The following is a 27215-nucleotide window of genomic DNA, read 5'->3' as shown; positions in this document are numbered from 1 at the left end:
CTTAGCGCGCGGCGGACCTGGGCCCTCGCCGCGAGGCAGCGCGGGGGTCCTTTAAGAGGCCTCGGCTCACAGCGGCCCTGCGAGGGCGGGGGTGGTGGTGGGGGGAAGAGACAGTGACGTCGCCCGACTCCGCCCCCTCGCCCGACCGCCGCTGCCGCCATGTTTAGTTGTTACTTCTTCACACAAGATGGCGGCTCCCAGGGAGGAGGCATGAGCGCCCTGCCGTTACCGCTCCTCCTGCCGTACAGTTGCCACTTCGGGGCCTAACTCTGGCTCTTTGGAGCGGCTCCTGTGGGAAGGAGTCATAAGGAGGGAAGCGAGGATCGGACGCTGCCTTGCGTTTGGTTTGCAGTGGAAGAACTGACCCAGGAGGAAGAGAATAGGGGGGAAGGGGGAGTTAGTCTCAAGATGGCGGCTCCCAGGGCGGCAGGCGCAGCCTGAGCAGCAGAGGCGGACTCGAGGGAGAGGTTCGAGACCTCACGAGCTGTACGGCGCGAGTCTCCGAGCATTCAAGTTCGTTCCATTGGCCTCCGGCGCGCCTCTGTCCCTTACGAGTGTCGAGGCTGTTTCGGGAGCGGAGGCTGCACTAAGCGCTGGGCGGGGAAGCGGGACGGTCTCAAGATGGCGGCTCCCACAATTGTGGTGTGAGCGCCGGCGGGGCTGGGACAACCGCGGTGCTTGTGGCTCCTTTCCACCCGCCCCGGAAGCCGGCCAGTGCAGGGGACTTGGGGGGTGTGGGAACCGGGCCGGGGCTCCGCCATTTCCGGCGGGGGAGGGCTACGACTGAGGAAGGGAGGAGAGAGAGGCGGCTCAAGATGGCGGCTCCCAGGGCCTCCCGCCCGAGCTTGTAAGCGGGAGCGCCCGAGCGAGTAGTCAGGGCGGCGGGACTTGGCGGCCTCCAGCTTCTCGGGGCTAGGCGCTCGAAAGTTTCGGGAGGCTCTTGAAGAGACGCGGTGAGCTAGAAGAAGGGGAAGAGCCGAAGGGAAGGAGGGTAGTTAAGATGGCGGCCTCCATGGAGCCGTCCACCGCTGTGTGAGGAACCGCTTCTCCGTTGAGAGCTACCTTAGACGAAAGGGGGTGTGTGAGAGAGGAATTGGGGGGTTCCCTTCCCGCTTGGTGACTTTTTCCCACTGCGGCCTTTCCCGGAACTATGGCTTCGGCCGTGTCGCCCGCCAACTCGCCAGCGGTTCTCCTGCAGCCCCGCTGGAAGCGAGTGGTGGGCTGGTCGGGTCCAGTGCCCCGGCCCCGCCACGGCCACCGAGCCGTGGCCATCAAGGAACTCATCGTGGTGTTTGGCGGCGGGAACGAGGGGATAGTGGACGAACTGCACGTGTACAACACGGGTGAGTGCAAAGCCCGCTGGGTCCTGGGATCTTTCCCTCCCTCCCTCCATCTCCTCCCTCTCCCTCTCCTTCCCTCCCTCCCTCTCCTCCTCCTTCCCCCCTCTCCCTCCTCCCCTCCCTCCTCTCCCCCCTCCCTCCCCTTCTTTCTCTTTCCCTCCCCTCCTTCCTTCTCTCCCTCCCTTTCCTCCCTCTCCCTCCGCACTGATCAGCTCTCTTCTCTGTTCCGCGACCCTTTGCTCAGCCCGGCTTCTCTTCTTTTTCCTTCTCTCTCCCCGTTCTTCCACTGCCCCTCCCCCTCGGCTCCTGTATTTGAGGAGTGCTTTTCATTATCCGAGAGGAATTCTCCAGTCCGGTTGGTGAGGGGGCGGGGGCGTCGCCGGCGTTGACTTGAGACACACACCGTTACCCCGCCGGGCGGGCGGGCTGGCGGATGCGTCCCTTTGGCGCAGGCAGAGTCCCACCCCCTTCCTCCCTCCTCCTGCGCCTGCTCAGCTCTTCTTCATCTTTGATGCTTATTCGGGAGAAATGACAGGCTTCTAGATTACGGATTAGGGGCAGAGTTGAGCACCCTAATCCCGACGGGGGGGGGAGGGGTTGTGTGCCCTGCTGGGTAACCGTCTCGGAGGTTGTGCAGGAGCCTTGGGCACTCACAGATAGGGCGGCATTGCTGTCTACCCCTTTCGCCGTTTACTTCTGTAGTGTTTTTCTCTTCAGGTTGCTGCTTTTCTTGATCTAGGGCCCTCCAGTGTAGGAGGTGAAATCCAGTGATCCGTAGTGGGCTAGGTGGGTCCTTACCTCTCCTCCTTCTGTGAGGTTGACGTTACCTTGCCCATTTTCATACCTCCCCCAAACCCAGGGTGTCGTTGATTGGGAGGAGTATGATTTCTCCGGACACAGAAAGCTGCTGTGCGTGCCCCTTGCCTAGCGTCCTTGCTAGCTCTGGGACTGGGCCGCATCCTCCTGTGGCCTCTTGCCCGTAGTGGCCTCTTTGGCCTGCTTTGCACACTGTGTTGCTGCCTGTTGAAGGGACCATGGCACACAGCACCTCGCCTTGCTCAGAAGGAGGGGCTAGGCATTCTCCCTGAGGCCAGCGGGCCCGCGTGCACTCTTCTGGGGGAAAAGCACAGGCTGGCTGCGAGCGCGCACGCACACACACCCACACACCTGTCAGTGGTCTTTTAGGAAGTCCCCCTCTTGCAGCAGGGGAATGCGTTCAGCTTGGTGGTGGCTGGGAGCTGTTTTCCAGTTCTTCCTCCGGCATCGCATCTATAGCAGAGTCCATTCGCTCCAGGTCCATTCTTTCCCAGGGCTCTGGCGGTACCAGGTCCTTGAATCTGGGCACGTCCTCCCAGCTTTGAGGTTGCTCTGGGGTGGGGAGCTGGCGCCCAAGGGAGAAGTGGTTAGCGTGGTGAGGGTTGGGTGCCCTCCTCTCCCTCCCCTGAGGCAGAGTGTGCAGCTTTCTCTGCTCCCTGTAGGTTGTTGCCCCTACTAAGTTGACTTTCAAAGGCTGGTGGGTTGCAGGTGACCCTTTGCGTTCCGGGTCTCAGCACCTGTTGCCCCCAGCGAGGTTGGGCTGGTTGGTGGTGCCCAGTGCCAGCTCAGACAGCTGCGGCAGCGGCGGCAGTTCGCTCAGTAAGGCAAGGCCGAGGGGCAGGGCTCTTTCAGAGAGGCCACTGCCCTGAGCAGAATCTTCTAAACTCTTTGGACTGACTTGATTCTCATAAGGCCTGGAGCAGGCTCCTTAACAGGGAAATACAATTTTAGAAAGTAGGGCAGGGGCCTAATTACCATCAGCTCTAAAGTCCACTGCTTCCAGGGGCTTCTGCATATTCATTAGTTTATTAAAATGAATTGGCCACTTTGACATTAATTCATTCCACATCTGCAAGGGTAATGTCATGTAGTAGAGGCTAGCCAGCCTTCCCCAAAGGGCTGCAGCCCTGGATTCCTCCAGGTTAGCAGTTTGGAAACTGCGCTAATCAACTCCTCAGGCAACTTCTCAGGAGAGCCACTAGCAGACCCAACTCCCCGTTCCTCTGAGGGTTTGCTCATTATTTGAACGGAGCAGGAATTTGTCCAGCGTTTGGTGTCTGCTTGTGGTTCTTGTAGCTGCAAGGTTCTTGCGTTCTCCTCGGGAGAGATGCCCCTCTTCCACCAGTGGGGGCACGGACGCAGGGGCCTGGGAGCCTTAGCTGTTGCCTCGACAGCTGCCCTTCTGCTTGCCGTTGTTTTGTTTTAAATCAGGTCAGAGCATATCCTCCTTATGCCTCTTCTCTTGCACTTTTCCTTTTGTGGGATGAGAGACCTTGTGGAGAGAGAGCTGATCTGGCTGGAAGCATTCCCTGTTGCTAAGATAAACGGCTCCAGGGGGCGCGTTCAGGGCGTGTGTGAGCACTTCGCTGTCTTGGTTAGCTCAGTGATCTGGGGGTGACATTTGAAGGGTGTGTGTCCTTCCTCTTTGGCGACAGCTATCACAGCAGCTGTGGGACACTTGACTGGCCTTTGGGAGGTCTTGAGGTAGCTACTGTCCTTGGCCTTAGGAAATTTTATCTCAGCGTAGCAAAGCGGATTATGGAGAGGACCTGGTGCTGACGGTGGGGTGTGCCCTGGCGAAGGGAGGGTGTGGCTGGTCACCAAACCAGTTGCCCAAGGCTGGTCTGCCTCAGTGGTTCTTTAACGTCTAGTGACTGTTAACAGCCTTGGAAAACATCTAGTGGAACTTCCTTGTTTTTGCACATGAGGAAATTGGGGTCCGAGAGGGGAAGTGACAGGTCTAGGGTCACCCTGCCAGCTGGTGGTAGGGTCACGCGGGAGCGCTTGGAGTATAGATCTTCATGGAGACAGTTGGGCTGTTTCTTCCTTCAGTTAACAGGCACAGGCCACCGCCTTGGAAACACCTTCCTGTGCCTCTGTCCCTGTAGCTAATTGGCCGCTAAGTTAGGCTCTTCTCAAATATGCTCCCCCCTCCATTCTGAGACCTCCTCTCTTCTAACTGGGCTCTTGCAGTCACTTCCTGATTGGGCCTGTTAGTTTCATTTGTCAGGAAATCCTGTTCACCCTTCAAGGCCTGGCTCCAAATTCACCTTTTCTGAGAAGTCCCCTCTGCCACATTGCCCTGTTCTGTGCTCCCAAGCTCAGGTGTGCTGCAGACGTGTCCCAGGCCGCTCCTCCCATCGTGAGTGGAGGGCACGGCAGCCTTCCTGCTAGATTGGGAGCTTGCGGGTGAGAGTGGGCTTGTCTGTGCCTCCCTGCGCTTGGCCTTGCGTCCGCCACGCGGGAAGTGCCCTGGCGTGACAGAGCGAACAAAAAGGCCACCGGTGGACTGTCTCCCCAGCTGTGTGGTACAGTCTCTAGGGGGTGATGTGTAGAGGTTGACAGGAGCGACTACAGATGGAGGTGGCTAGTGAGGAAAGGGGTGGGGCAGCTGATAAAACCCCAAAGCTGCGGTTTCAGGCTTGCCGAGGAGAGAGAAGATGGAGTCATGTTTCTGGTCATCCCACGAAGGGTCCTGTGTGCAGGTGGCCTCCTCTCCTCAAACCCCTTCCCGGCTGAGCGCACTGACAAGCCAGAGCGAGTGGAGAATGTGGGACCCAGAGGTTGGGTTACAGGATGCCCCGCTCGATGAGCTAGAGATAATATGATTACGGGGCAACTGAGAGCAGCTGGTGTGTTCGAGACGGCGGCTGTGCCATCTCACGGGCAGAACTGGGGCTGTGGCCTCATACCAGAAACGGGTGCTGCCTGACAGACTGCTCTTGACAGCGGTGTGGAGGGTCCTTGCCCTGAGTGTTCTAGAACAAGGTCAGCTCTTTTTTTTTTTTTTTAAAGACTTCATTTATTTATTTGACAGAGACACAGCAAGAGAGGGAACACAAGCAGGGGGAGTGGGAGAGGGAGAAGCAGGCTTCCCGCTGAGCAGGGAGTCTGATGCGGGGCTCGAGCCCAGGACCCTGGGATCACGACCTGAGCTGAAGGCAGACGCTTAACGACTGAGCCACCCAGGCGCCCCTAGATCAGCTCTTCTTAAATGAGCTGGCGATCGTGAGTTCTTGGGACGTCACTTCTAGCCGGGCCAGCTGGGCCCGTGGTTAGAGCGCGATGGGAAAGCTGTGGGTTGACCCTGTTTGCCATGTAGCTTTGTCACAGCCCTGAACACTGGCCCCGTAATGGCTCCATAGCTCTGTGCAGCAGCTGGGAGGGTGCTCAGGCGAGTGAGGGCGGCCGACAGCTCCCTGTACGTGGAGCCCTTGGGTGGGTACCTAGTGATTACTTTTAAGTTGGTGACGGGGTATTGCTTCTTGACCTTTTGGCTAAGATCAAGCGTAAGTTGGTGACGAGGTTCTTGTCTGTGTCTGTTTTGCTCTGTGACCTCAGGTAAGTCACTTCCCCTCCTGGGCTCTGTTCCTTATCAACTGAGGGGGTTTGGCCGAGGCAGTCTCCAAGGCTTCTTTTAGCTTTTATCTCAGTAACTTGGATGGAATTCCGTCTCTTCTAGTGTGTGCATGGTGGTTTGCCTCGGTGGAGAAAGCTGCTGCCGTTCTTGGTTTGTTTTTCGCAGTGGGGATGACAGTGAGGCCGTGAGCTGGGGCCCAGGGTCTGGGCGCACGCGCATGCCGCAGGCACTACAGTGCTGCACCTCTACCAGGAGAGTGGCAGACGGCAGGGGGGGCGGGGGTGCTGCTGTTCATCCTGGAGTCCCGGTGACGCCACTGAACCATGGAGGAGGGGTAGGTGGCGCGGGGGAGGATCAACAGCCTGTTCCAAACCAACTTGTAGAGTTGGGTAGCAGTGAGCGGCGGGGCACTTTTACCCCAGGGAAGGCTGTACTCTCAGGAGGTACAGTGTGCTTTTAGGTGAGGGCGGGCCTTTTGGCTGACGTGTATGTAGGACTTGTTACCTAGTGTGCAGAAGAGATGTATCAAGGACCAAGTTAAGTACATGCCTATACAGAAAGGCTGAGAAGCAGTTGAGCAGCTGGGGCCTCCCAAGGCCCTCCCTGTGGGATGATCCTAACCCCCATTCAGACTCCAGGGCTGCTCATGCTCCGGTACCTTGTCCACCCACCGGGTGCTTCAGTCTCAAGTCACTCACATTTGACCAAAAGCAGTTTTAGGCGTGTGGAATCAGATCTGCATCTGGTGCCCGGTTTGAGGTTTTTGGAGGGAGTGTAGCATGTTGTTTGGGGACAGTCCTTTATTTATTTATTTCTAAAGATTTTATTTATTTGACACAGAGAGAGAGAGAGAGAGAGAGAGAGAGACACAGCAAGAGAGGGAACACAAGCAGGGGGAGTGGGAGAGGGAGAAGCAGGCTCCCTGCTGAGTGGGGAGCCTGATGCGGGGCTTGATCCCAGGACCCTGGGATCATGACCTGAGCCGAAGGCAGATGCCTGATGACTGAGCCACCCAGGTGCCCCAGGGATAGTCCTTTAAATAATGTGTAATGAAAAGGATCCCTCAAAAGAGGAGAATGTGCGCCCTCTCACTTCTTTGGGAGGCCCTGGCATGGCAGGTGTACGGGGAGCTGAACCCAGGATGCAAGCCTGAAGTGAGGGGAGGAGCGGGGTGCTGGGTGGAGCAAGGGAGGGCTTCTCCTTCACCCTCTTCTTTGGTGGTGGCCTCCTCACCCCACCCCCACTTAGAGGTGATGGATTTGGGGGAAGCTTTTGCAGCCACCACTTCTGGCTTTCAGGAATGTTCTAGATCAGCATGGGTGTGACATGAGGGGAAAGGTGGGTGGTGTGGACCATCACCTAGGAGACACCAGCAGAGATTGATTCTTTCCCCCGCTGGCTCTCCTCAGCCAGCAGGCTGGGCTGCCTTGATTGGCCTCCCTCAGCTGGCCACAGTCACTCTTTGAGCCACTTAGAGTGTAGCCCTGCGCCCCCAGGAAGAGGTGCACAGGGCCACTGAGAGGGTATTTCGGGTGTTAGACATTTCTTTCCAATATTGGACCCACTGAGCGGTAGGGGAAGGAAGTCAGTGGCCACATTCCCAGAAGCTAATGAATTATCTTGGTTAGTGACTTCCTGCTTATTAAGACGACCTTGATGAGAAGCTGGGTGATTGCAGGCTGTTTTGAGGTGGCCTCTGAGGTCATGGGGCTTAGAAGATGGCTTGGATGGAGGGCTGGCCCCTCCTTTCTCAGACCACGTTTTGCAGGCTGCTGGATTTGGGGAGTAAGAGGAGTGGGGGCTCTGGTTCTTAAGACTTCCTGAGGTGTTCTGACTTCTGCTTCCTTTCATTCCCCAGCGACTAACCAGTGGTTCATCCCAGCCGTGAGAGGGGACATTCCCCCCGGGTGTGCAGCCTATGGCTTCGTGTGTGATGGGACTCGCCTGCTGGTGTTTGGTGGGATGGTGGAGTATGGGAAATACAGCAATGACCTCTATGAGCTTCAGGTAATGGCCCACAGTGCGCTCCCAATGTTTGGGTGGGAGGGGAGGCTGCAGGACCTTCCTACTCCATTCAGGTGCCTACCTACACCCCCCCCCCCGGCTCCTCCCTCCCCGACAAATGGCCCAGGCCCTGATGGTGACCAGCTCATCCCTGATTCAATCCCTGAGTCTTGATTTTGCAGGCAAGCCGGTGGGAATGGAAGAGACTCAAAGCAAAGACGCCCAAAAACGGACCCCCTCCATGTCCTCGGCTTGGGCACAGCTTCTCCCTTGTGGGCAACAAGTGCTACCTGTTTGGAGGTCTGGCCAACGATAGTGAGGACCCCAAGAACAACATTCCGAGGTGAGGCTTTGTCCCTTTCATGTGGAATCATGAGAGTGGGTGTGCTTCGCCACATACCAGCCAACTCCACCGTGCCAAGTCCCTTTCTTCTGTAAAATGAGAGGGTGACGCTAGATACCCTATAGGGAGCTTTCTGGCTCTGAGGTCTCTAACTCAGAGGAGGTGGCTCCCTCCTCAGCAGGAGGGCTGGGCCAGGAGGCCAAAACCCACCTTGCCTTCAGCTGGTCCCTGCTCCTCAGACCAAGTTAGAGCTGGCGCTTTCCTTCCTAGCCTTTGCTGCCTGCAGTCTTAATGATGGTATTTTCCAAGGCCGGGGGCCAAGTACCTTTCTGAAGTCTGAAGGTAGTCCCAAACTGGCACCCCCTTTTACCCTAGGAGGCCCTAGTATGGTGCCCAGTTTTGTGTGCGAGGCGGCTCAGCACACCCCATCCCACTGCTCTTCTTGGACTCACACACATCCTTGGGAGCTTCTGGCAGCCCCTTCTCAGGGTAGAAGAACTTGGAGTTCGTGTGACTTAGCCCCCTTTGTCTCCGAAGGAGTCTGCTGTTCACCCCTAGGAGCTGGTGAGGCCTCTGGTGCATGGAGTCAGGGCTTGCCATAACTGACCTTTTTCCTCTAGGTATCTGAATGACTTATACATCCTGGAATTGCGGCCAGGCTCCGGAGTGGTAGCCTGGGACATCCCCATCACTTATGGCGTCCTGCCTCCACCCCGGGAGTCACATACTGCTGTGGTCTACACTGAGAAAGACAATAAGAAGTCCAAGCTGGTGATCTATGGAGGGATGAGTGGCTGCAGACTGGGGGACCTCTGGACCCTGGACATTGGTAAGACGTGGGTGCTGCTACTCCGGTAGCCTTGGAGCCAAGCTAGTCTGTGGGGCGGCCGGCGTGGGGTGGGGAGATGGGGCTCGCAGCGAGGTGGAGTGAGCGTGCCGCTTAGCTCCTCCTCGTTGTGGCGGGGTGGGAGCAGGAGCCTGTTGGTGGCTGTGCTCTTCTTGGCCCCGGGCTTGTGGCATTGCTTTTAAGAAAGAGCAAGGCTCAGTTGGCTCAGCTGGTCTGCTCTCTCAGAGGAGGGTAAAGGGAAGGGGGTGAAGGCCTTTCTAGGATGGAATTGGCCAGATGAGGTAGCATTCGTCCCCGTCAATTCGTCAGTGATGAGACTGTAATAGGAGTGACGCACCTGGGTCTCTCACAGTGAAACGGGATGTTGAGAGACCCATGAGACCTCCGGGGACTACTTGGGCTCGTAACCAGGGTGGATATCAGGAGTGGTTGAAAAAAGGTCAGGTTTTTGGCCTGAAGGAAGGCTGCGGGGAGATGTGTCTGCAGGGTTACGTTGGACTGTAGATCAGTGTTGGCACTCAAAGGAAACCGTTTACTGTGAGCGAAATTCCTAGCAGCACAGCGCTTGCCGACGCTCGGTCCATAGACCGTGGAGGCAGCATGGGGGTGGACGCGTTTCGTGGAGTGCAGTGCCTTTTGAGGGTGCGCTTTCCACTCCAGCCCGAACCCCCGAGAGCAGTGCTGGCTCATAGCAGGTGCTCAGTAAGTGTCGGACGAGATGTACTTGCCAGGATTGTGAACCGAGCTTGGTAAATGCTGGAACCTGGTGACCAGAGGGCCTCTTTGGGCTGTAGGGAGGCCAGGCATGGAATTCTTGCACTTGGTGGGCACCCACTTTCCAGAGCCTTCCCTGCACCTGGGGAACAGCCTCTGGGGCAGAGGGCCCGAGTCTGACTTAGTGTAGGTAACCCTTCCTTCTCCGTTGCTCTGCACAGAGACCCTGACGTGGAATAAGCCCAGTCTCAGCGGGGTGGCACCTCTTCCTCGAAGTCTTCACTCAGCCACAACCATAGGAAACAAGTGAGTAGCTGGCCATGGCTTTTCTCTTCCTAGCCCACCCCCGCCCCCAGAGGGCTCTCAGTTTTGTTCCTGCAATTCTTAAGGCCTGAGGAGGCCTCTTTCTGGTTGGGCTGGCCTTCTGCAGCCCCGTCTTTACATTACGACCCCGGGAGATCAAGACAGACCTCGGGGTAGAGGGGCGCAGACTGTTCTAGATACTCTACACAAGCAGCTGGGTGTCTTTGTCAACGCCAAGGTCCCAAAGCGCATATGAGAGCGATGGGGACTGAGGTGAGCTTTAGATGAGCTAAGTAACAATGCCACGTGGTGGAGGTGACACAGTTCTTGTGAGAGCTGAGCCACCAAGGAGAGGGCTGCATCAAGAGCTTTCATGCATCCTGGGGGACTCTCCTGGGGAGAGCTGGAGGACCAAGCGTGTTTAGAACTTTCTGGATGGAATAGGTGGCCTCTAGCTTGGCACCTCCTCTACAACCCTCTCCTACTCTTCCCTCCCTCGTCCCAGAATGTACGTGTTTGGTGGCTGGGTGCCTCTCGTCATGGATGACGTCAAAGTGGCCACACACGAGAAGGAGTGGAAGTGTACCAACACACTGGCTTGTCTCAACCTGGGTATGGCCTCCTCGGGCTCGGAGTGGCCTGCGGAGGGCTGCGGGAGGCTGGCCCTCCTCAGTCCCGAGAGCTGTGTGGGGTGTGCAGGGAGCGAAGCTGCTTCTAAGGCCCGTGCCTCTAGAATCCACGAGAAGTAGCCACTGGTCAGAGCACTCTGAGGGGTGCTCGCTTTCATGTTTTGAATAGGCTCTTTTCCTACACATGGTCCGACATCTGAAAGTACAAAAGCTTAACCGTGCAGAGCCTCCCTCCCGCCCCCCATTCTGCAGAGGCAGCCATGTTGGGGGCTTGTCATCCACCCCGCAGGGATTTTTCTACATATACCAGCATCGTTTGTAGGTTCCTTTATAAACAAACAAACACAACGGCAGCCTGCCCTCCGCCGCGCCGCGCCGCGCCGCGCCGCGCCTGGCCTTTTCGGTTTATTCTGTCTTGGAGACCATCCCATCCCCGCACGGCGAGCGGCCTCATTCTTTTGAATTGCTATCAAGGTGTTGAAACTTGCACAGACGCTGCTCCGTGAGTATCCTTGCACTGTCCTCGCCTACGTGCAAGTGCATTTGAAGGGTAAAGACCTAAAGGTAGACTCGCTGTTGAAGGCCGTTGCCAAGCTGTCCTGCACAGAGGCCGTACCCATGTAGGTGCCGCCGGTACACTGTTCTTCACCAGGTCTGATAGGTGATTGACTCTCCCCCCCTTGCCTCTCCCCCCCGGGCCCGCCCCCAGCCCCCTCTCCCCCCCCTCCCCCCCGGCTCACCTGGAGCCCCGGCTGCAACAGGCAGGAGAATCAAACTGCCAGGCGCCTTACGGTTTCAGTTTGCATTTCTCTTACTTTGAGCGAGGGTATGTATTTCTCCTTAGAGCCTTCTGTCGCCTTTTCCGTAACTTGCGTTCCTCTGTGCCCATCTCTTTCTATAGGCTCTTGTGTTGTTTGATGTGCGAGAACTGAAACCTTTGGCTGTGCGTTTCAAATAGTTTTCCCAGTTTGTAGTTTGTGGTTTATAATTTTATCTTTTATGGTCTTTTTGCCATACTGAGTTATTTTTCGTTCGTTTGTTCTTAGTTTAATAATCTTTGATGACTTCCTGTTTTTTAATTCCCCATCCCTGACAGCAAAGGGCCACTGGGGGTTGTGGGTTCCTCTGCCCCCTTGCTGACCTCCCCCTCCCACCCTCCCCAGATACCATGGCTTGGGAGACCATCCTGATGGACACGCTGGAGGACAATATTCCCCGGGCCCGAGCTGGCCACTGTGCCGTAGCCATCAATACCCGCCTATACATATGGAGTGGGCGCGACGGCTACCGAAAGGCCTGGAACAACCAGGTCTGCTGCAAGGACCTCTGGTACCTGGAGACAGGTAAGGCAGCTGGATAGGAGCCATAGGCCACCACAACACAGCTGAGGCCCAGGGTGGGGCCTTCTGCTGGTCTCCCTTCTCACCAGCTGCGCTCTCTTACAGAAAAGCCACCGCCCCCGGCCCGGGTACAGCTGGTACGAGCCAACACCAACTCCCTGGAGGTGAGCTGGGGGGCAGTGGCGACAGCCGACAGTTACCTTCTGCAGCTCCAGAAATATGACATTCCTGCCACGGCTGCTACTGCCACCTCCCCCACACCCAATCCAGTCCCGTCTGTGCCTGCCAACCCTCCCAAGAGCCCTGCCCCAGCAGCAGCCGCACCTGCTGTGCAGCCGCTGACCCAAGTAGGCATCACGCTCCTGCCCCAGGCTGCCACCGCACCCCCGACCACCACCACCATCCAGGTCTTGCCGACAGTGCCTGGCAGCTCGATTTCCGTGCCCACTGCAGCCAGGACTCAAGGTGAGCTGGGGGCCTGGTGCTTTGCCTGAGGGTAGGGGCTAGTCCACCAGGAGATGGTGTGCCTGAGCGCGGGCTGCTGAAGACAGCACGCCTGATGGTCATTGGCACCGGCTCGGGCCGCCGAGTGCTGGGACGGAGCCAGTCCCTGAGGGTGTCCGGAAGGACCCTACGTGACGCACAAGCGGGTCATGGAAGCGCTTCACATTTACACATTGAACACAACGGAGGTCTGGGGCTCCGCTGATAGCCACCTGCTTCCCTCGCCAGGTGTTCCCGCTGTTCTCAAAGTCACCGGTCCTCAGGCAACAACAGGAACCCCATTGGTCACCATGAGACCTGCCAGCCAGGCTGGGAAAGCCCCCGTCACCGTGACCTCCCTTCCTGCAGGCGTGCGAATGGTTGTGCCAACGCAGAGTGCCCAGGGGACGGTGAGGAGCCATCGGGTAGGGTGGGACGTCCTGGCGATTGATGGCGCCCAGCTTGGGCTTTTCTCGGCTGCGAAGCACAGAGGAGGCAGCCTGTCATTACTGAGTTAATAATAAATTAATAAGCTAATGCCTCAAAAGGACCTCCCTGCTGTCTGAATCTGACTCACACAAGGGCATCCTAAGCATGAACTTTCTTGTTTGGAAGCCTGAGGGGAGAATCTAGCCAGCTGGGGTTTGACCCGGCGCCAGGAGGAGAGAGCTCTATCTGACTCCGTGGTCTTCAGAAAAGACCTAGAGCTTCTGGCAGACGCTTGCCGCTGGGTTGTGCACCTGGCCAGTGGCAGGAGGCCGGGCTGGGGCTGAGGGATGCCACTGAGAGGAATGCTGGGCCAGGAGGGAGGCTCCCTGGGCAGGGCCGAGCGTCTTGCTGGGCTCTGCCGAAGCGTCTGGAGCAGGGAGCTGGGTGGCCTCAGTGGGCTCATGCTCGCTGTGCCCGCCGCAGGTGATTGGCAGCAGCCCACAGATGAGCGGCATGGCCGCACTGGCGGCCGCAGCGGCCGCCACGCAGAAGATCCCTCCTTCCTCGGCGCCCACGGTGCTGAGTGTCCCAGCAGGCACCACCATCGTCAAAACCGTGGCTGTGACGCCTGGCACCACCACCCTCCCGGCTACCGTAAAGGTGGCCTCCTCGCCAGTCATGGTGAGCACTCCTCAGGCCTGAATCAGAGCCAGCAGCCTTGGGACGGGGGCCTTCTGGACAGTGGGATATGACAGTGGTCACTCCTTCCGGGCTTTGGACCAAGCTGCAGGGCTGTTGGCCCATAATTGCTGCTTGCCGTGGGCTGTGGAACAAGAGGTTACTTTTGGGGCTGGGACAGCCTTAGGCTAGGTGTGCTGTCTGCCATTGTCCTCCCTTGCTTCACTAAAAGGTAAACCAAGCTGAGCCGTTCTGCGGGTGGGTTGGTGGGGGGAGGTAGGAGAGCATGCAGGCGGGGGAGGGAGCCATGGGCCTGCCAGGACATTCTGGGCAGGGGCTCGGACTCTCTGTCCTGCTTATTGGCCCGTCTCTGCCCCTTCAAGGTGAGCAACCCAGCCACTCGAATGCTGAAGACTGCAGCTGCCCAGGTGGGGACGTCAGTCTCCTCTGCTGCCAACACATCCACCCGCCCCATCATCACAGTCCACAAGTCAGGGACTGTGACAGTGGCCCAGCAAGCCCAGGTGGTGACCACAGTGGTGGGTGGAGTCACCAAGACCATCACCCTGGTGAAGAGCCCCATCTCTGTCCCAGGAGGCAGTGCTCTGGTGAGTGACAGGTGCCACCCTGCTGCATGTGACAGCTGCCAGGTTGTGGCGCTGCCCTGGGCCTGTGCCAGGAGAGCCCTAACCCAAGCTGTGCTCTTGACTGGTTTCCGTATCACTCCTTGCTCCATCCTTTCCTTTTTAGATTTCCAACCTGGGCAAAGTGATGTCAGTGGTTCAGACCAAACCGGTTCAGACTTCAGCAGTCACGGGCCAGGCATCTACAGGCCCAGTGACTCAGATCATCCAGGTGAGCTTGTGGGCCCCAGACTCGGACACAAGTAGGGGGCACTGGGCCGCAGGAAGAACTCACCTCCCTGCCTAGAGAAGACCTCAAGCATGTGTGGCACAGAGAGTCCTGTGGCTTGGTCCCATCTCTCCCAGTCTTCAGAGCATTCCGTGAGCTGTTCGGGCCACCAGTAGAGAGGGGCCAGAGCAGACTTGGTGTCAGACTTTCCATCCTGGCACTGACGCCAGTTCACCTTGTCCTCTGCCTGTTCTGCTCTTGCAGACCAAAGGGCCCCTGCCGGCCGGGACCATCCTGAAGCTAGTGACCTCCGCAGATGGCAAGCCCACCACCATCATCACTACCACGCAGGCCAGTGGGGCTGGGACTAAGCCCACCATCCTGGGCATCAGCAGCGTGTCCCCGAGCACCACCAAGCCTGGCACGACCACCATTATCAAGACCATCCCCATGTCGGCCATCATCACGCAGGCTGGCGCCACAGGTAGGGGCCGCCTCCAGGGCACGGACAGGGAGGGAGGCTAAGGCCACACAGGCGGGCAGAGGCTGGGCTGTGGCGTGCTCTTGCTTCTGTTCTGCCTTTTTTCTCTCTTCCTCTCCTCGCCTTTTGTTTCACGTTTGTAGGGAGGTGGCAGGGGTGCAGCTGTAACTGGTACTTGGTTTGTGAGTCAAGGGGTGGTGGGTGGGAGGGCACGAGGGAGATGGGCAAGGGGTACTGACAGAGAAGAGCCCCCGAGGCCAAGCCGCCCCTCTCCTGCCCAGGTGTGACCAGCAGTCCTGGCATCAAGTCCCCCATCACCATTATCACCACCAAGGTGATGACTTCGGGAACGGGAGCACCTGCCAAAATCATCACAGCTGTCCCTAAAATCGCCACTGGCCACGGGCAGCAAGGGGTGACTCAGGTGAGGCATGCCTGGCCCTCCCCTCCTCCCCCAGTGTCCAGCCCAGGACCCCAGCAGGCCACACGTGTCCTCCTGAGGGGCCCGGGAGGGGGCGGCACAGGGTCTGGGCAACCTTGGAGTGATATGGGGGCGCTTTCCTCTGGCATTCCAGGTGGTGCTAAAGGGGGCCCCTGGACAGCCGGGCACCATCCTCCGTACCGTGCCCATGGGGGGTGTCCGCCTGGTCACTCCTGTCACAGTCTCTGCCGTCAAGCCAGCTGTCACCACGTTGGTTGTGAAGGGCACCACAGGTGTGTAGCTTAGATGCTGGGCCCGCCTTTCCATGGGAGAGGTGCCCACTCCCAGCCTTCTGTTCCCCTGGGGTGTGCTCCAGGTCTGCCCGTGTCCTGGCCCCACCAGGGGAAAAGCTGCTAGCAGGGGGAAGGCCCCAGCCGCGGGCCTTACCCCACCCCTGCCCCCTTCCCCTCCAGGTGTCACAACCCTCGGCACAGTGACAGGCACCGTTTCCACCAGCCTTGCCGGAGCTGGGGGCCACAGTACCAGCGCCTCCCTGGCCACACCCATCACCACCTTGGGCACCATCGCCACCCTCTCTAGCCAAGTGATCAACCCCACTGCCATCACCGTGTCAGCCGCACAGACCACGCTGACGGCAGCCGGCGGGCTCACCACCCCCACCATTACCATGCAGGTAGGACAGCTGGGAGAGCGCAGGGGTGGGCGGGCGCATGTCCCGGACTCCATGTGCGCACAGAAGAGCCACAGCCCGAGGCTTTTGCTCTTCGTCTTGGGGCCCCACGCCAGGCCCTCTTTTCCTCACCCGCGTGGACCCCGGGGGCGGGGGTGGGGGAGGGCACTTCCCTATTGCACCACTGTGATTCTCAGTCACCATCCGACTGTCGTGTCAAGACGTTAGGTCTTAGGTGGTTCTAGTTTTTGAATTCTGGACAGATGTTTTCTCTTACAACGTAGAGGATACAATAATTTCTCTTCCTGCGTACATAGTGTTTTTTTTCTTCGTACGTCTTAAGCTGAATTTGCTTAAGTGGCAAAGCATCTCTTGCTGGTTTTTGTGTGGTGCAGGGTCAGCGGGGCTCTGTCCCTGACCAAGGGCTGGCCCCAGCCTCGGACCCAACCCCACAGCCCCTTCCCAGTCCCCATGGCCTTCGAGGTGAAGCCGTGCCTCTTCCCTGGTCCCTGAGCAAGTCAGTGTCTGGGGATCAGAAGGAGAGCAGGTCCTGGATTTACGAGGGCTGTCGCTTTAGGAGCTGAGTGGATGGTTTCCTCCCCCCCCCCCCCCCCCCCAGCATGGGTAACGCTGTAGGATGGCCGGAGGGACGGACAGACAGGAAGTTACAGAAGTAACTCTTCCCGTCTGTCATCTCCCCTAGCCTGTCTCCCAGCCTACCCAGGTGACTCTCATCACGGCACCCAGTGGCGTCGAGGCCCAGCCCGTGCATGACCTCCCCGTGTCCATTCTGGCCTCGCCTACTACAGAACAGCCCACGGCCACGGTCACCATTGCTGACTCGGGCCAGGGGGAGGTGCAACCGGGCACCGTGACTCTGGTGTGCTCCAACCCCCCCTGCGAGACGCACGAGACGGGCACCACCAACACGGCCACCACCACCGTTGTGGCCAACCTCGGGGGGCAGCCCCAGCCCGCCCAAGTGCAGTTCGTCTGTGACAAGCAGGAGGCGGCTGCTTCTCTCGTGACCTCGACAGTAGGGCAGCAGAACGGCAGCGTGGTTCGCGTGTGCTCCAACCCACCCTGTGAGACCCACGAGACAGGCACCACCAACACGGCCACCACCGCCACGTCCAACATGGCCGGGCAGCGCCCCTGCTCCAACCCGCCCCGTGAGACCCACGAGACCGGCACCACCAGTACGGCCACCACTGCCGTGGCCGGCCAGCAGCGAGATGCCCGGCGCGCCTGCATGGCTGGCCCCGCGCCTGCCGTGGTGCGGGTCAGCGTGGCTGCCGGGGTGTTGGAGGGGGCCCAGGGTCCCGGGAAGCCCTTGTGCCAAACTCGCCAGACCAGCGTGACCAGCACCACCATGACTGTGATGGCCACCGGGGCGGCCCCGTGCGCGGCTGGCCCACTCCTCGGGCCGGGCCTGGCGGTGGGGGCCGGCGGCCGCGGCGGCACTGCTTTCGTGCAGCTGGCTCCCATGAGCGGCCAGCTCAGACCCAGTGTCCTTGGAGGCAAGGATGGCCCCGTGGCTGGCTTGAGCCCGCTGGTGTCCGTGGGGCGCCCGCTGGAGGCCCATCACACCCACACAACCAACACCCCCACCACGGTCCGCTCTGCCATGGGTGCCGGGGAGCCCGGCGAGGCACGGGGGACCCCCACGCCCACGTACGAGAGCTCGCCTGGCACCACCGTGACTGTGACGGCCCTGGAGGCGCTGCTGTGCCCCTCGGCCTCCGTGAGCCAAGTCTGCTCCAACCCGCCCTGCGAGACCCACGAGACGGGCACCACCAACACCGCCACTACCTCGAACGCGGGCAGCGCCCAGCGGGTGTGCTCCAACCCGCCCTGCGAGACCCACGAGACGGGCACCACGCACACACCCACCACAGCCACCTCCAGTGGGGGTGCGGGCCAGCCTGAGGGAGGGCAGCAGCCTCCTGCCGGCCGCCCCTGTGAGACACACCAGACCACTTCCACTGGTACCACCATGTCAGTCAGTGTGGGCGCCCTGCTCCCCGATACTGTTCCCTCCCACAGGACCCTAGAGTCCGGCCTGGAGGTGGCAGCACCGGCCACCGTCACCCCCCAGGCCGGTGCTTCGTTGCTGGCTCCTTTCCCGACACAGAGGGTCTGTTCCAATCCCCCCTGTGAGACGCACGAGACCGGGACCACGCACACGGCCACCACCGTCACCTCCAACATGAGCTCGAACCAAGGTGAGTGAAGATGACCTCGTGGCGTTAGTCGTCTCCTGGAGCCCGGAGCTCAGAGGCCGAGGAGGGGGTGGTAACTAAAAGACCCACCTGGCCAGGGGCCAGTAGTTGGATTCCTTGGGGCTCGATGTCCCAGCACGGGTTGGGGTACTCCAGGAGACTGTGTCCCCTGTGGGGCAAAACCAAAAGCTGGAGGCCCTGCGGCTCCTGCTGACCTGCGCCGCTGCCCTCCCCCCCCCCCCCCCCCCCACGCACACACAGGTCCCTGCTGGCCTAGTACTACTCGTCACCTCTCTCTGCTTACTCCCCTCCCCTACAGATCCCCCACCAGCTGCCAGTGACCAAGGAGAGGTGGAGAGCACCCAGGGTGACAGCGTGAACATCACCAGCTCCAGTGCCGTTACAACAACCGTGTCCTCTACGCTGACGCGGGCTGTGACCACTGTGACACAGTCCACGCCGGTCCCAGGCCCCTCGGTGCCGGTAAGAGCCCAGGAGGATCCCGCGTCTCCTCCCTGCTGCCCACTGCACTTTTGGCCTGTGCTGTTCCAGACTCGGACACCAGGTGTCGCTCTCGCACCAGGCACAGGGCCGCTCCGCGGTCCCTCTTCTGAGCGTGAAAGGGCAGCTCGGGGCGTCATAGGACAGGAGGCAGGGGTCTCCCAGGCCCCCGCGTCTCGGAGACGCTTTGATTTCCGTGGCTGTCTCCCGTGGCTTGTCGTTTGGCTACAAGTTGTAAGGGTGACATGGCAGGAGCCGGAGCGCCCCTTTGGCTAGACCAGGATGCCTCTCTGAGGATGGGTGAAAATCGGCCAGCAGGTCCCAAGGGTCTCCTATTTTGCCGCAGCCCTCCTCCCCGTCGCCCCCCGCCCCGCGTTGCGCAGTCACCTGCTGCCCTCCCCATCAGATGGGGTGATGCTGGCCACGGAGAATGAAAAACCAGGTCTCCGGGGAAAGATGAAGGCTGCCTGGCTCTGGCCACTCTCTCCTCCCCTCTGACGGGGGCTTCTCTCCCTTTCTAGAAGATCTCATCAATGACTGAGGCTACCCCAGGGGCTCTGACCACCGAAGTCCCCATCCCGGCCACGATAACAGTGACCATAGCCAACACAGAAACTTCTGACATGCCCTTCTCTGCTGTTGACATCCTGCAGCCCCCGGAGGAACTCCAGGCCTCGCCAGGGCCTCGCCAGCAGCTGCCGCCACGGCAACTCCTGCAGCCCGCCTCCACGCCCCTGATGGGGGAGTCCGCCGAGGTCCTGTCAGCCTCCCGGACCCCTGAGCTCCAGGCCGCCGTGGATCTGAGCAGTACAGGGGACCCGTCTTCGGGCCAGGAGCCTGCCAGCTCAGCCGTGGTGGCCACTGTGGTGGTCCAGCCGCCCCCGCCCACACAGTCTGAAGTAGACCAGTTGTCCCTTCCCCAGGAGCTGATGGCTGAGGCCCAGGCGGGCACCACCACCCTCATGGTGACGGGGCTCACCCCTGAGGAGCTGGCGGTAACTGCTGCTGCCGAAGCAGCCGCTCAGGCCGCGGCCACGGAAGAGGCCCAGGCCCTGGCCATCCAGGCGGTGCTCCAGGCCGCACAGCAGGCCGTCATGGGTAGGTGGTGGGTGGGGGGGTGCTCACTGCAGCTTCTTCAGTTCAGGCCAGACGGGAGCCCTGAGGGGAAGATGGGCCCCTTGGGAGGAGCAAGGACAGGGGGTTCCGGAGCCTTCCTGCCCGCGTGGCATGATTCAGACGTGATTGGGAGGGCGGGCCCAGCGGGGGGGCTGGACTTGGCACCCAAGGAGTAGGCAGAGCCCCTTGGTATGGGGAGGGCAGGGTGCAGGTGGGCCATGAAGTGAGGCTATATCCAGGGGACCTTAGGCTAGGAGGGGAGTGGGGGGTGGCTGGGCCACCTCGGCTGGCACTCCTCTTGAGTAGCGCGTGCGTGTGTGTGTGTGTGTGTGTGTGTGTGTGTGTGTGTGTGTGTGTATCTCTGCCCTCCCCCCCCCCCCCGGAGCAGGCACCGGGGAGCCCATGGACACAGCCGAGGCAGCGGCGGCCGTGACGCAGGCGGAGCTGGGCCACCTGTCGGCCGAGGGCCAGGAGGGCCAGGCCACCACCATCCCCATCGTGCTGACGCAGCAGGAGCTGGCGGCCCTGGTCCAGCAGCAGCAGCAGCTGCAGGAGGCACAGGCCCAGCAGCAGCACCACCACCTCCCCACCGAGGCCTTGGCCCCTGCCGACAGCCTCAACGACCCGACCATCGAGAGCAACTGTCTCAGTGAGCTGGCTGCGGCTGTCCCCAGCACCGTGGCCCTGCTGCCCTCCACGGCCACCGAGAGTAAGCAGGAGGGCCTCCCCCCTCCCCCCCGGGAGCTGTGCTGTCTGGGGGCGAGCGTCTGGGCGCTTCCACACAGGCATGACCAGTGCATTCTGGCCCAAGGGAAGGGCTCCCCACACAGAAGCCAGGATTCTGGGGCCGCTCTCACTGATGTCTTTCTTCCTCACAGGCTTGGCTCCGTCCAACACGTTTGTGGCCCCCCAGCCGGTGGTGGTAGCCAGCCCCGCAAAGCTGCAGGCTGCAGCTACCCTGACTGAAGTGGCCAATGGCATCGAGTCCCTGGGTGTGGTGAGTCTGGTGTGATGGGGTTTCAGGGGATACTGCCTCTGGGCCCCAAAGGCTGAGGGTTTGATCTCTGTCCCGCCTTCCAGAAGCCAGACCTACCACCCCCGCCCAGCAAAGCGCCTGTGAAGAAGGAGAACCAGTGGTTTGATGTGGGGGTCATTAAGGGTACCAATGTAATGGTGACACATTATTTCCTGCCACCAGATGATGCTGTTCCTTCTGACGTAAGTTTTCCTGGGAGCCGATGCCCTCGGGTGGGTGGATCCTGGCCATGAGGCAGGTATCGGGGCTCGTGGGAACTTCTGAAGCTCCCCAGAGGTGCCTTCCGTTTTGGGGCTGGCCCGAGGACAGCCAGGTGTAGAGCCTTCTCCACACACTTCCTTTTCTTATGGCCCTCGAAGCTGCAAAGAAGCCCAGTGCTGGTCCCCTCTCGCCATTGCTGCTCTCCTGCCCCATCCCCGGGGTGGGAAACTGCTGTGCTGGCCCCGGAGCCCGACCCCAGAGCTGCTCTCTCGACAGTGGATTTTAGGTCATCTTTTTCTCTCTCTGTTCCTGTTCTTCCGGCCTCTTTCCCCAGGATGACTCGGGCACCGTCCCCGACTACAACCAGCTGAAGAAGCAGGAGCTGCAGCCGGGCACAGCCTATAAGTTCCGAGTTGCTGGGATCAACGCCTGCGGCCGGGGGCCCTTCAGCGAGATCTCAGCCTTTAAGACCTGTCTGCCTGGTTTCCCAGGGGCTCCCTGTGCCATTAAGATCAGCAAAGTGAGTCTTGCCGTGGGGCGACCCTGTGCCCAGCTGGAGTCGAGCAGGCCTAGCCCGAGTCCATACACTGGGAGCTCCCTTCTTGCTGGGCCAGGTCTGGGGTGCAGCTTCTGGCCCTGTCAGCAGATGGCTAGGATGATGAGGGTAAATTCCTTCTCCTACCCGTCTTCGTTCTCCCCCTCTCTGACATGGCAGCTAGTGTTCAGTGAGGGTCTGTTACCTGCCACGTTCAACATGTTTTTTTATCCAATCCTTCGACATCCTGAGGAGGTCTGGGATCTGATGAGGAAACCGAGGCACCAAGAGGCTAAGTGCCAGGTCACAGAGTCGGTGGCAGAGCAGGTGAAGGGAGGCTGTGCTTTGAGTCCCCGTTCGTGTTATTTCGTCATTCCGTCAGGCTGCCTTCCGGGTCGGGGCAGGCGAGGCCATGTCCTCAGAGCTCCTTGCATCTGCTGTGAAATAGCTCTGTTGTGTCAGGAACAGGGGTGAGGTATGAGCAGTCGGTTCTGGGAGCTGCGAAGTGTTCTCGCTCCTCTGTTCCCGGACAGGCAGAGTGAAATAGTCACAAGGGCCACAGACAGCAGGGCTTGACCTCTGGCCCCTTGGTTCTAGAGTCCAGATGGTGCTCACCTCACCTGGGAGCCACCGTCTGTGACCTCCGGCAAAATCATCGAGTACTCGGTGTACCTGGCCATCCAGAGCTCGCAGGCCGGTGGCGAGCCCAAGAGTTCCACCCCGGCCCAGCTGGCCTTCATGCGGGTGTACTGTGGGCCCAGCCCCTCCTGCCTGGTGCAATCCTCCAGCCTCTCCAACGCCCACATCGACTACACCACCAAGCCCGCCATCATTTTCCGCATCGCCGCCCGCAATGAGAAGGGCTATGGCCCGGCCACCCAAGTGAGGTGGTTGCAAGGTGGGTGTCGTTCGGGAGGCTCCTTGGGCAAGCATCATGTGAGGTGCGGTGACCCGGCTCCGAGCTGGACTGGAGAGCTTTACATGGGGGAGTTGAGGGGGAGATGACCTAGGGTGGGTGCTGTGGCGGGGTCTCGTGGGCACCTCGCCTCATTTGCGGGTTTGGGGAAAGCTCTCCCAGGGGTGTTTTGAAGTGAGATGGGGGACTATGAATTTCGAGTAGGAGGTACAAGGTGACGCCCAAGTCCAGGGGGCAGGGTGGGAAATGGATGCCCCAGGATGCCCTGTCGGGCTTTGCGCCAGTTCCCATGAGGCCAACCAGGGAGAACCATGAGGGCCTCTACCTGGGCCTAGGGCAACCGCAAGAGGTGGCGCACACAGGAGGGGCCGTCACTCTCTGCAGGCTTCTGTAGGGTGTGGGCAGGGTGCCCCTGTCTCCTCCACTCTTGTTCTCTTGGCCTGTGGGCTGCTGTGTGGCTGAAGTCGGCCAGCCCTCCCACCTCGCCGAGCTGCTTACCGCTCCATCTTTCCTTTCAGAAACCAGTAAAGACAGCTCTGGCGCCAAGCCAGCCAGCAAGCGGCCCATGTCCTCTCCGGAAATGTGAGCAGGAAGCCCCTTTTGGGAACCTTCTAAGGCTGGGGATAGACAGCTACTGGGAGGAAGCGGGGGTAGAAATAGTAGGGCTCGTCTCTTTCAAAGCATCGGTGGGGGCTGCTCACAGGGCGTGAGCTTGTGTGAGCTTGTGTGAGGTGCCGGGCAGAGGCCAGCGGTGAGGCCCACCTTTGGTTTCCCAGCCATCGTCAGGGCCCATGCTGATGCTCTCTCTTTCCTTTTTCTTGTCTTCTTCCAAGGAAATCCGCTCCAAAGAAATCTAAGGCAGATGGTCAGTGAGAGGCAGCTCCCCTGCACCTGGATTCTTCGCCAGACACCCCCCCCACCCCCCCCAGCCCCGCTTCAGGAACGCCACCTGCCAGGGCCCACCCATCCTACCCACCCGGCGCTCACACTTCACCCTCAGGAGCCACTGGCCGCCGCCACTCATTCTCTCTCCCTCTGTTTTTGAAATAATCTCAAGAAAGCACATTTTACCGTTGCTGTGGGAGGAAGCAGAAGGCAGAGCTGGAAGAGCAGTGAGCGAGTGAGGCAGTGCGCCCTCCCCTCCTCTCCTACCAGTGCCCTCCTCTGGGGGCCGAGCAAGCCCGGAACTTCGAGGCCCTCGAGGGGGCGAGGCGGACGCTTCGGATGAAGCAGCCGAGACGCAGGAACGGCACGCACGTGCCTCCAGCACGCGCACGCCTCTTGCAGTTTGTCACCTTGGTTCTGAGGGGGGGCAACCAAGGGCGGGAGGGGCTGCAGCATGGAAGCAGAAGAAAGGCGCCCCCCCCCCCAGCTCCCCTCCCCTGCCTCTGCTCCGAGAAGATTGGCAGGGCACCTGTGCACTCAATGTCCATCTGGTTCTATTTTCCTTTGTTACTTTTGGATATCCTGCCACCTCCCGGCCCTGGGCCTCCGCTTCGTCCAACCCCGTCTCAGCGGCCTTCGTACTCCCACCCCTTGCCCCTTCCTTCTTCTTTCCCAGTTAGAGAGCTAGAAAGGAAGGAAGAAGAAAGAAAGGGGGAGGAATGAGCCCGTGGTGGCCTGAGCAGTGTTCTGTGCAAATCTCCTGACTCCCAGCGGGGCGTAGAGTAGCCCCCACCGAGCCTGGCTTTGGCCCCTGGGTCGGGGCTAGGGGCCACACCACCAACTGCTGCATTTGTTGTATTTTTTTTAAGTTGGAATTGATGAAGTTAACATTTTTATTGTAATTTTAGCCTTAGTGTGTGGGGTTTTGTCCCTTTTTTTGTTGTTGTTGTTAGCTGTGTACAGAATGTGTATCTTTTTTTTTTTTTTTTTTTAACTTTTACTTTTTTCTCCTTGGCTAAGCCTTGGCAGGGATCTTTCTGGAAGAAAAGCTGGGGGCAGCTGGCACAGGAGAGGCGTGGATTCTCCCCTGCGGGCCTGGTGTTGGCTGCCTGGCCCAATTTCCTCTTGCTGGCCCCTGCCGTCTGCCCCTTTGCTTGTCCCCAGGCCTCTGGGACAAAGGAGGGGTGAGCTGTCAGACCTCACTCCCCGTGGGTGATCGCTCTACACCTGTAGGGTTGAGCTTGAGAGTCTGCTGGAGCCCAAAGTCAGGTTTCTGAGGAGGAGCAGGTCCTGGGTTCGCAGGGCTCTCAACATCCCCCCCCCCCCCCCCCCCTCGCCCCCCCCCTCCCCCCCACCAGCCCCCAGGCTCCCTCCTTGGCAAACTGGCGTAGAGTATCTGCCACCCTCAACTGCTGCTTCCTGCAGCCACCCCCTACGGGCAAAAGTTTCAAAAGGGGTGGGGTGAGGGGATGGAGGGCAACTCCATCTCAGAGAGCAGCCTGGGAGAGCAGATGCGTGGTGTCACCCAGGAGAGACCGCGGGGAAGAAGCAGGCTACCAACACCAGGTCTGTGAATTTGCAGGGCCATGGCCATCCTCCCAGGGCCAAACTTGGGAGGCTTGGGGCACTTCTTAGTGTGGCTCATGAGACAGCTTTCTGCCCCACACCCAAGCTTTAGGCACTGAGCAAGGCTCGCCAGCGGGTTGTGCAGAAGGATTTAAAGCGAGCAGCCAATCTTTTCAGACCCCCCCCCCCATCTCTGCCCTGGAGATGAGCTGCAGTGAGGGGCCCGGCCTCCGCAGACCCCTGCCACTGGCCCGCATCTTCTGGGGCCTCTGGTTTGTTGTATTATAGTATACTTCGCTGTGGAAAATGTCACGTTTAGTCAGTCACCTTGGAGCCCACTCGCCTGGTCCCGTTGTTTTCCCTGTCCCTTCTCCTGAGCGCCCTTTGATTTCTCTCATTTCTGAGAACAGTACACCCGTTCATCTATTGTAGAGTAACCCCCGTGACTCAATATTACCATAGTGCGATGTCGTTTTGTGCTATTTTGAACAATTAAAAGACTTTTTTTGAAATAACCACCTGCTCTTTTACTGTGTCCAGGACTCCCAGGGAGGAGGCTGGAGGTGTGACGCCACCACCCACCCCCGTGGCTCACCAAACTTTTAGGAGCCTCTTGCTCAAAGGGCAATTAGCAGGGTTCCCGATTGCCTCCCAAGTTTCAAGGCTCCGCCGAGGCGCACAGTCCTAGGGACTGAGCTGGGCCAGGACCTGGTTCCTCACAAAAGGTCCCACAGTAGCCATGGTTTAGAGGCCAAGGGGCTCCCTGGGCAGTTGCTGCCAAGTCCCTGTCTAGAGACCAGATCGCCTTCCCTCCCTTCCCCACCCAGAGGCCGGGGGACTGGGACAGAGGACTGGCAGGTACCAGCCACTGTCCTCCTCGGACGGGTGGGGAGGGCTGAGCTGGGCTCTTTGCACTGAGAGCTCAGGTCCCCCAGAGTGCGCCCCAGGACAGACCTGGGACGCCCATGGGGTGGTTCCTGTGTCTGAGACTCAGCAGGTGCTGCAGGAGTGGCTCCTCACGCTGCTGGCTCCCTCATGCACACGTCAGGCTCCAAAGAGAAGGAGCAGAACTTCTATTGAACAAACTCTGGCAGTCCAACTGGTGGTGGTGTTGCTAGCGTGGGTGGGATAGCTGGGGTTAAATGGATGGGGGCATGAGGAGGTCGTGCCAACCGGCCAGGAGGAGCCGTGCGGGGACGTGGGGCTCGTGCTAGGGACCCAAGGGGCGTGGGGAGATGTCCTCATTACCTTCTCATCCAGTCGTTCCATCTCTGCCCTTTGGGCGTGTGTGCCCACGCCATGCCAGCTCATGGCCACCTCTCCTGGGAAGCCTCCCAGGGCAAGCCTCTCCCTGGTGCTCACTCCACTGGGTTCAGTGTCTCATGTTGGGCCCTGTCCTGTTGATCATGATACCAGGAACCATGGCTCTGTTTTCCCCATGGCACCAGTTCTGATCTGATTTGGAGCCCAGTGGTCGGGGTGGGGGTAGGGGTGGGCACATGCCCTTCAAGTTGGAGCAGTAGGAGTGATGGCTGGGGGTGGGAGGGTGCCGGCCAGCCGGTGAAAAGGGTCCGTGTGGGGCTGGCCGCAGAGGGGTGGGGGCCTGTGCAGATCTGCCAGGTGTGTGTCAGATGGCCGTGTGGCACCCACATCCACCATCCCTCCACTCACCTGCCTTGAGGTACCAGTTCTCTGCCTTGGGATTGGCCAAGGCCCCATCCACTGGACCCAAGGCCAGCATGCTCATCCACAGGAACCTTAGAACCTTCCACATATCAAAAAGGCTTGTCCTTGGCTAGGCATGAGGGGGACAGTGCTGGAAAAGCACGGGGAGAGGCTGGGCGTGAAGGGATATATCATAACTAATGACATGCCTCTGTGAGCAGGGTGGGTGGGTATAAGCCCAGCTGGACCCAAAGCCAGGACCTCCCCTAAGCAAGAGCTGGGGCCACCACCCTCAGCAGCCCTGCCCTGCCCGGGCCCCTCCCCCACCACTCCCCCCAACTCAGTTCAAGGGTGGGGAGAGGTGGCTGGGAGGAGCAGATGTGCGGGAGCCAGGCCCGTGTTGCCCGCCCCAGAGTGCCCTGCCAGTGCACCCAGCATTTCCCATCAGGAAGATCTCGAGCCGAGGGCGCCCAGCAGTGGTCACTGCTGCAGCTCTGCCCTGCTCTGCGGCTCAAGGGTCTTGGCCAGCGAGCGTGGGGCGGTGCCGGAGCACGGGGGCGGAGCCATGCGAGCGCCAAGCCCCGCCCCCAGACTCTGCGGAACCTCCGGGAGGAGGGGGCG

General features: G+C 59.9%; 1 protein-coding gene across 9 annotated transcripts; it reads left to right on the top strand.

The window, feature by feature from the left end:
- HCFC1 (host cell factor C1) lies at positions 1-25444 on the top strand. 9 transcript variants are annotated; one of them, XM_025862916.2, is made up of 26 exons: positions 1-1343; positions 7595-7743; positions 7923-8083; positions 8704-8912; positions 9866-9950; positions 10453-10559; positions 11740-11919; positions 12022-12381; positions 12649-12809; positions 13312-13509; positions 13890-14114; positions 14257-14361; positions 14623-14842; positions 15121-15263; positions 15415-15553; positions 15734-15954; positions 16655-18176; positions 18493-18656; positions 19199-19772; positions 20176-20499; positions 20669-20787; positions 20871-21008; positions 21362-21547; positions 22160-22460; positions 22997-23060; positions 23312-25444. In XM_025862916.2, the coding sequence occupies exons 1-26, from the start codon at positions 1151-1153 to the stop codon at positions 23349-23351; spliced, it is 6288 nt and encodes a 2095-aa protein (XP_025718701.1). In that variant the 5' UTR covers positions 1-1150; the 3' UTR covers positions 23352-25444. The 9 variants fall into 9 exon arrangements, with proteins under 9 accessions (XP_025718701.1, XP_025718698.1, XP_025718702.1 ...); XM_025862913.2 differs by having other exon boundaries at positions 19196-19772; XM_025862917.2 differs by having other exon boundaries at positions 2-1343; positions 19328-19772.
- The last annotated feature ends 1771 nt before the right edge of the window (positions 25445-27215 follow it).

The sequence above is a fragment of the Callorhinus ursinus genome, unplaced genomic scaffold, assembly GCF_003265705.2.
Source record: "Callorhinus ursinus isolate GAN/ISIS: 27379988/994484 unplaced genomic scaffold, GSC_fseal_2.0 scaffold84, whole genome shotgun sequence".
NCBI lineage: Eukaryota > Metazoa > Chordata > Mammalia > Carnivora > Otariidae > Callorhinus > Callorhinus ursinus.
The sequence above is the reverse complement of the archived record's forward strand: the minus strand, read 5'-3'. Positions and strand labels throughout refer to the sequence as shown.

Bases quoted from the DNA above. Each gene is read 5' to 3' on its own strand.
- HCFC1 (XM_025862913.2), top strand. From the start codon at position 1,151: ATGGCTTCGGCCGTGTCGCCCGCCAACTCGCCAGCGGTTCTCCTGCAG. The intron at 21,009-21,361 runs GTAAGTTTTCCT...CTCTTTCCCCAG, and splicing joins ATGATGCTGTTCCTTCTGAC to GATGACTCGGGCACCGTCCC. The intron at 21,548-22,159 runs GTGAGTCTTGCC...CCTTGGTTCTAG, and splicing joins GTGCCATTAAGATCAGCAAA to AGTCCAGATGGTGCTCACCT.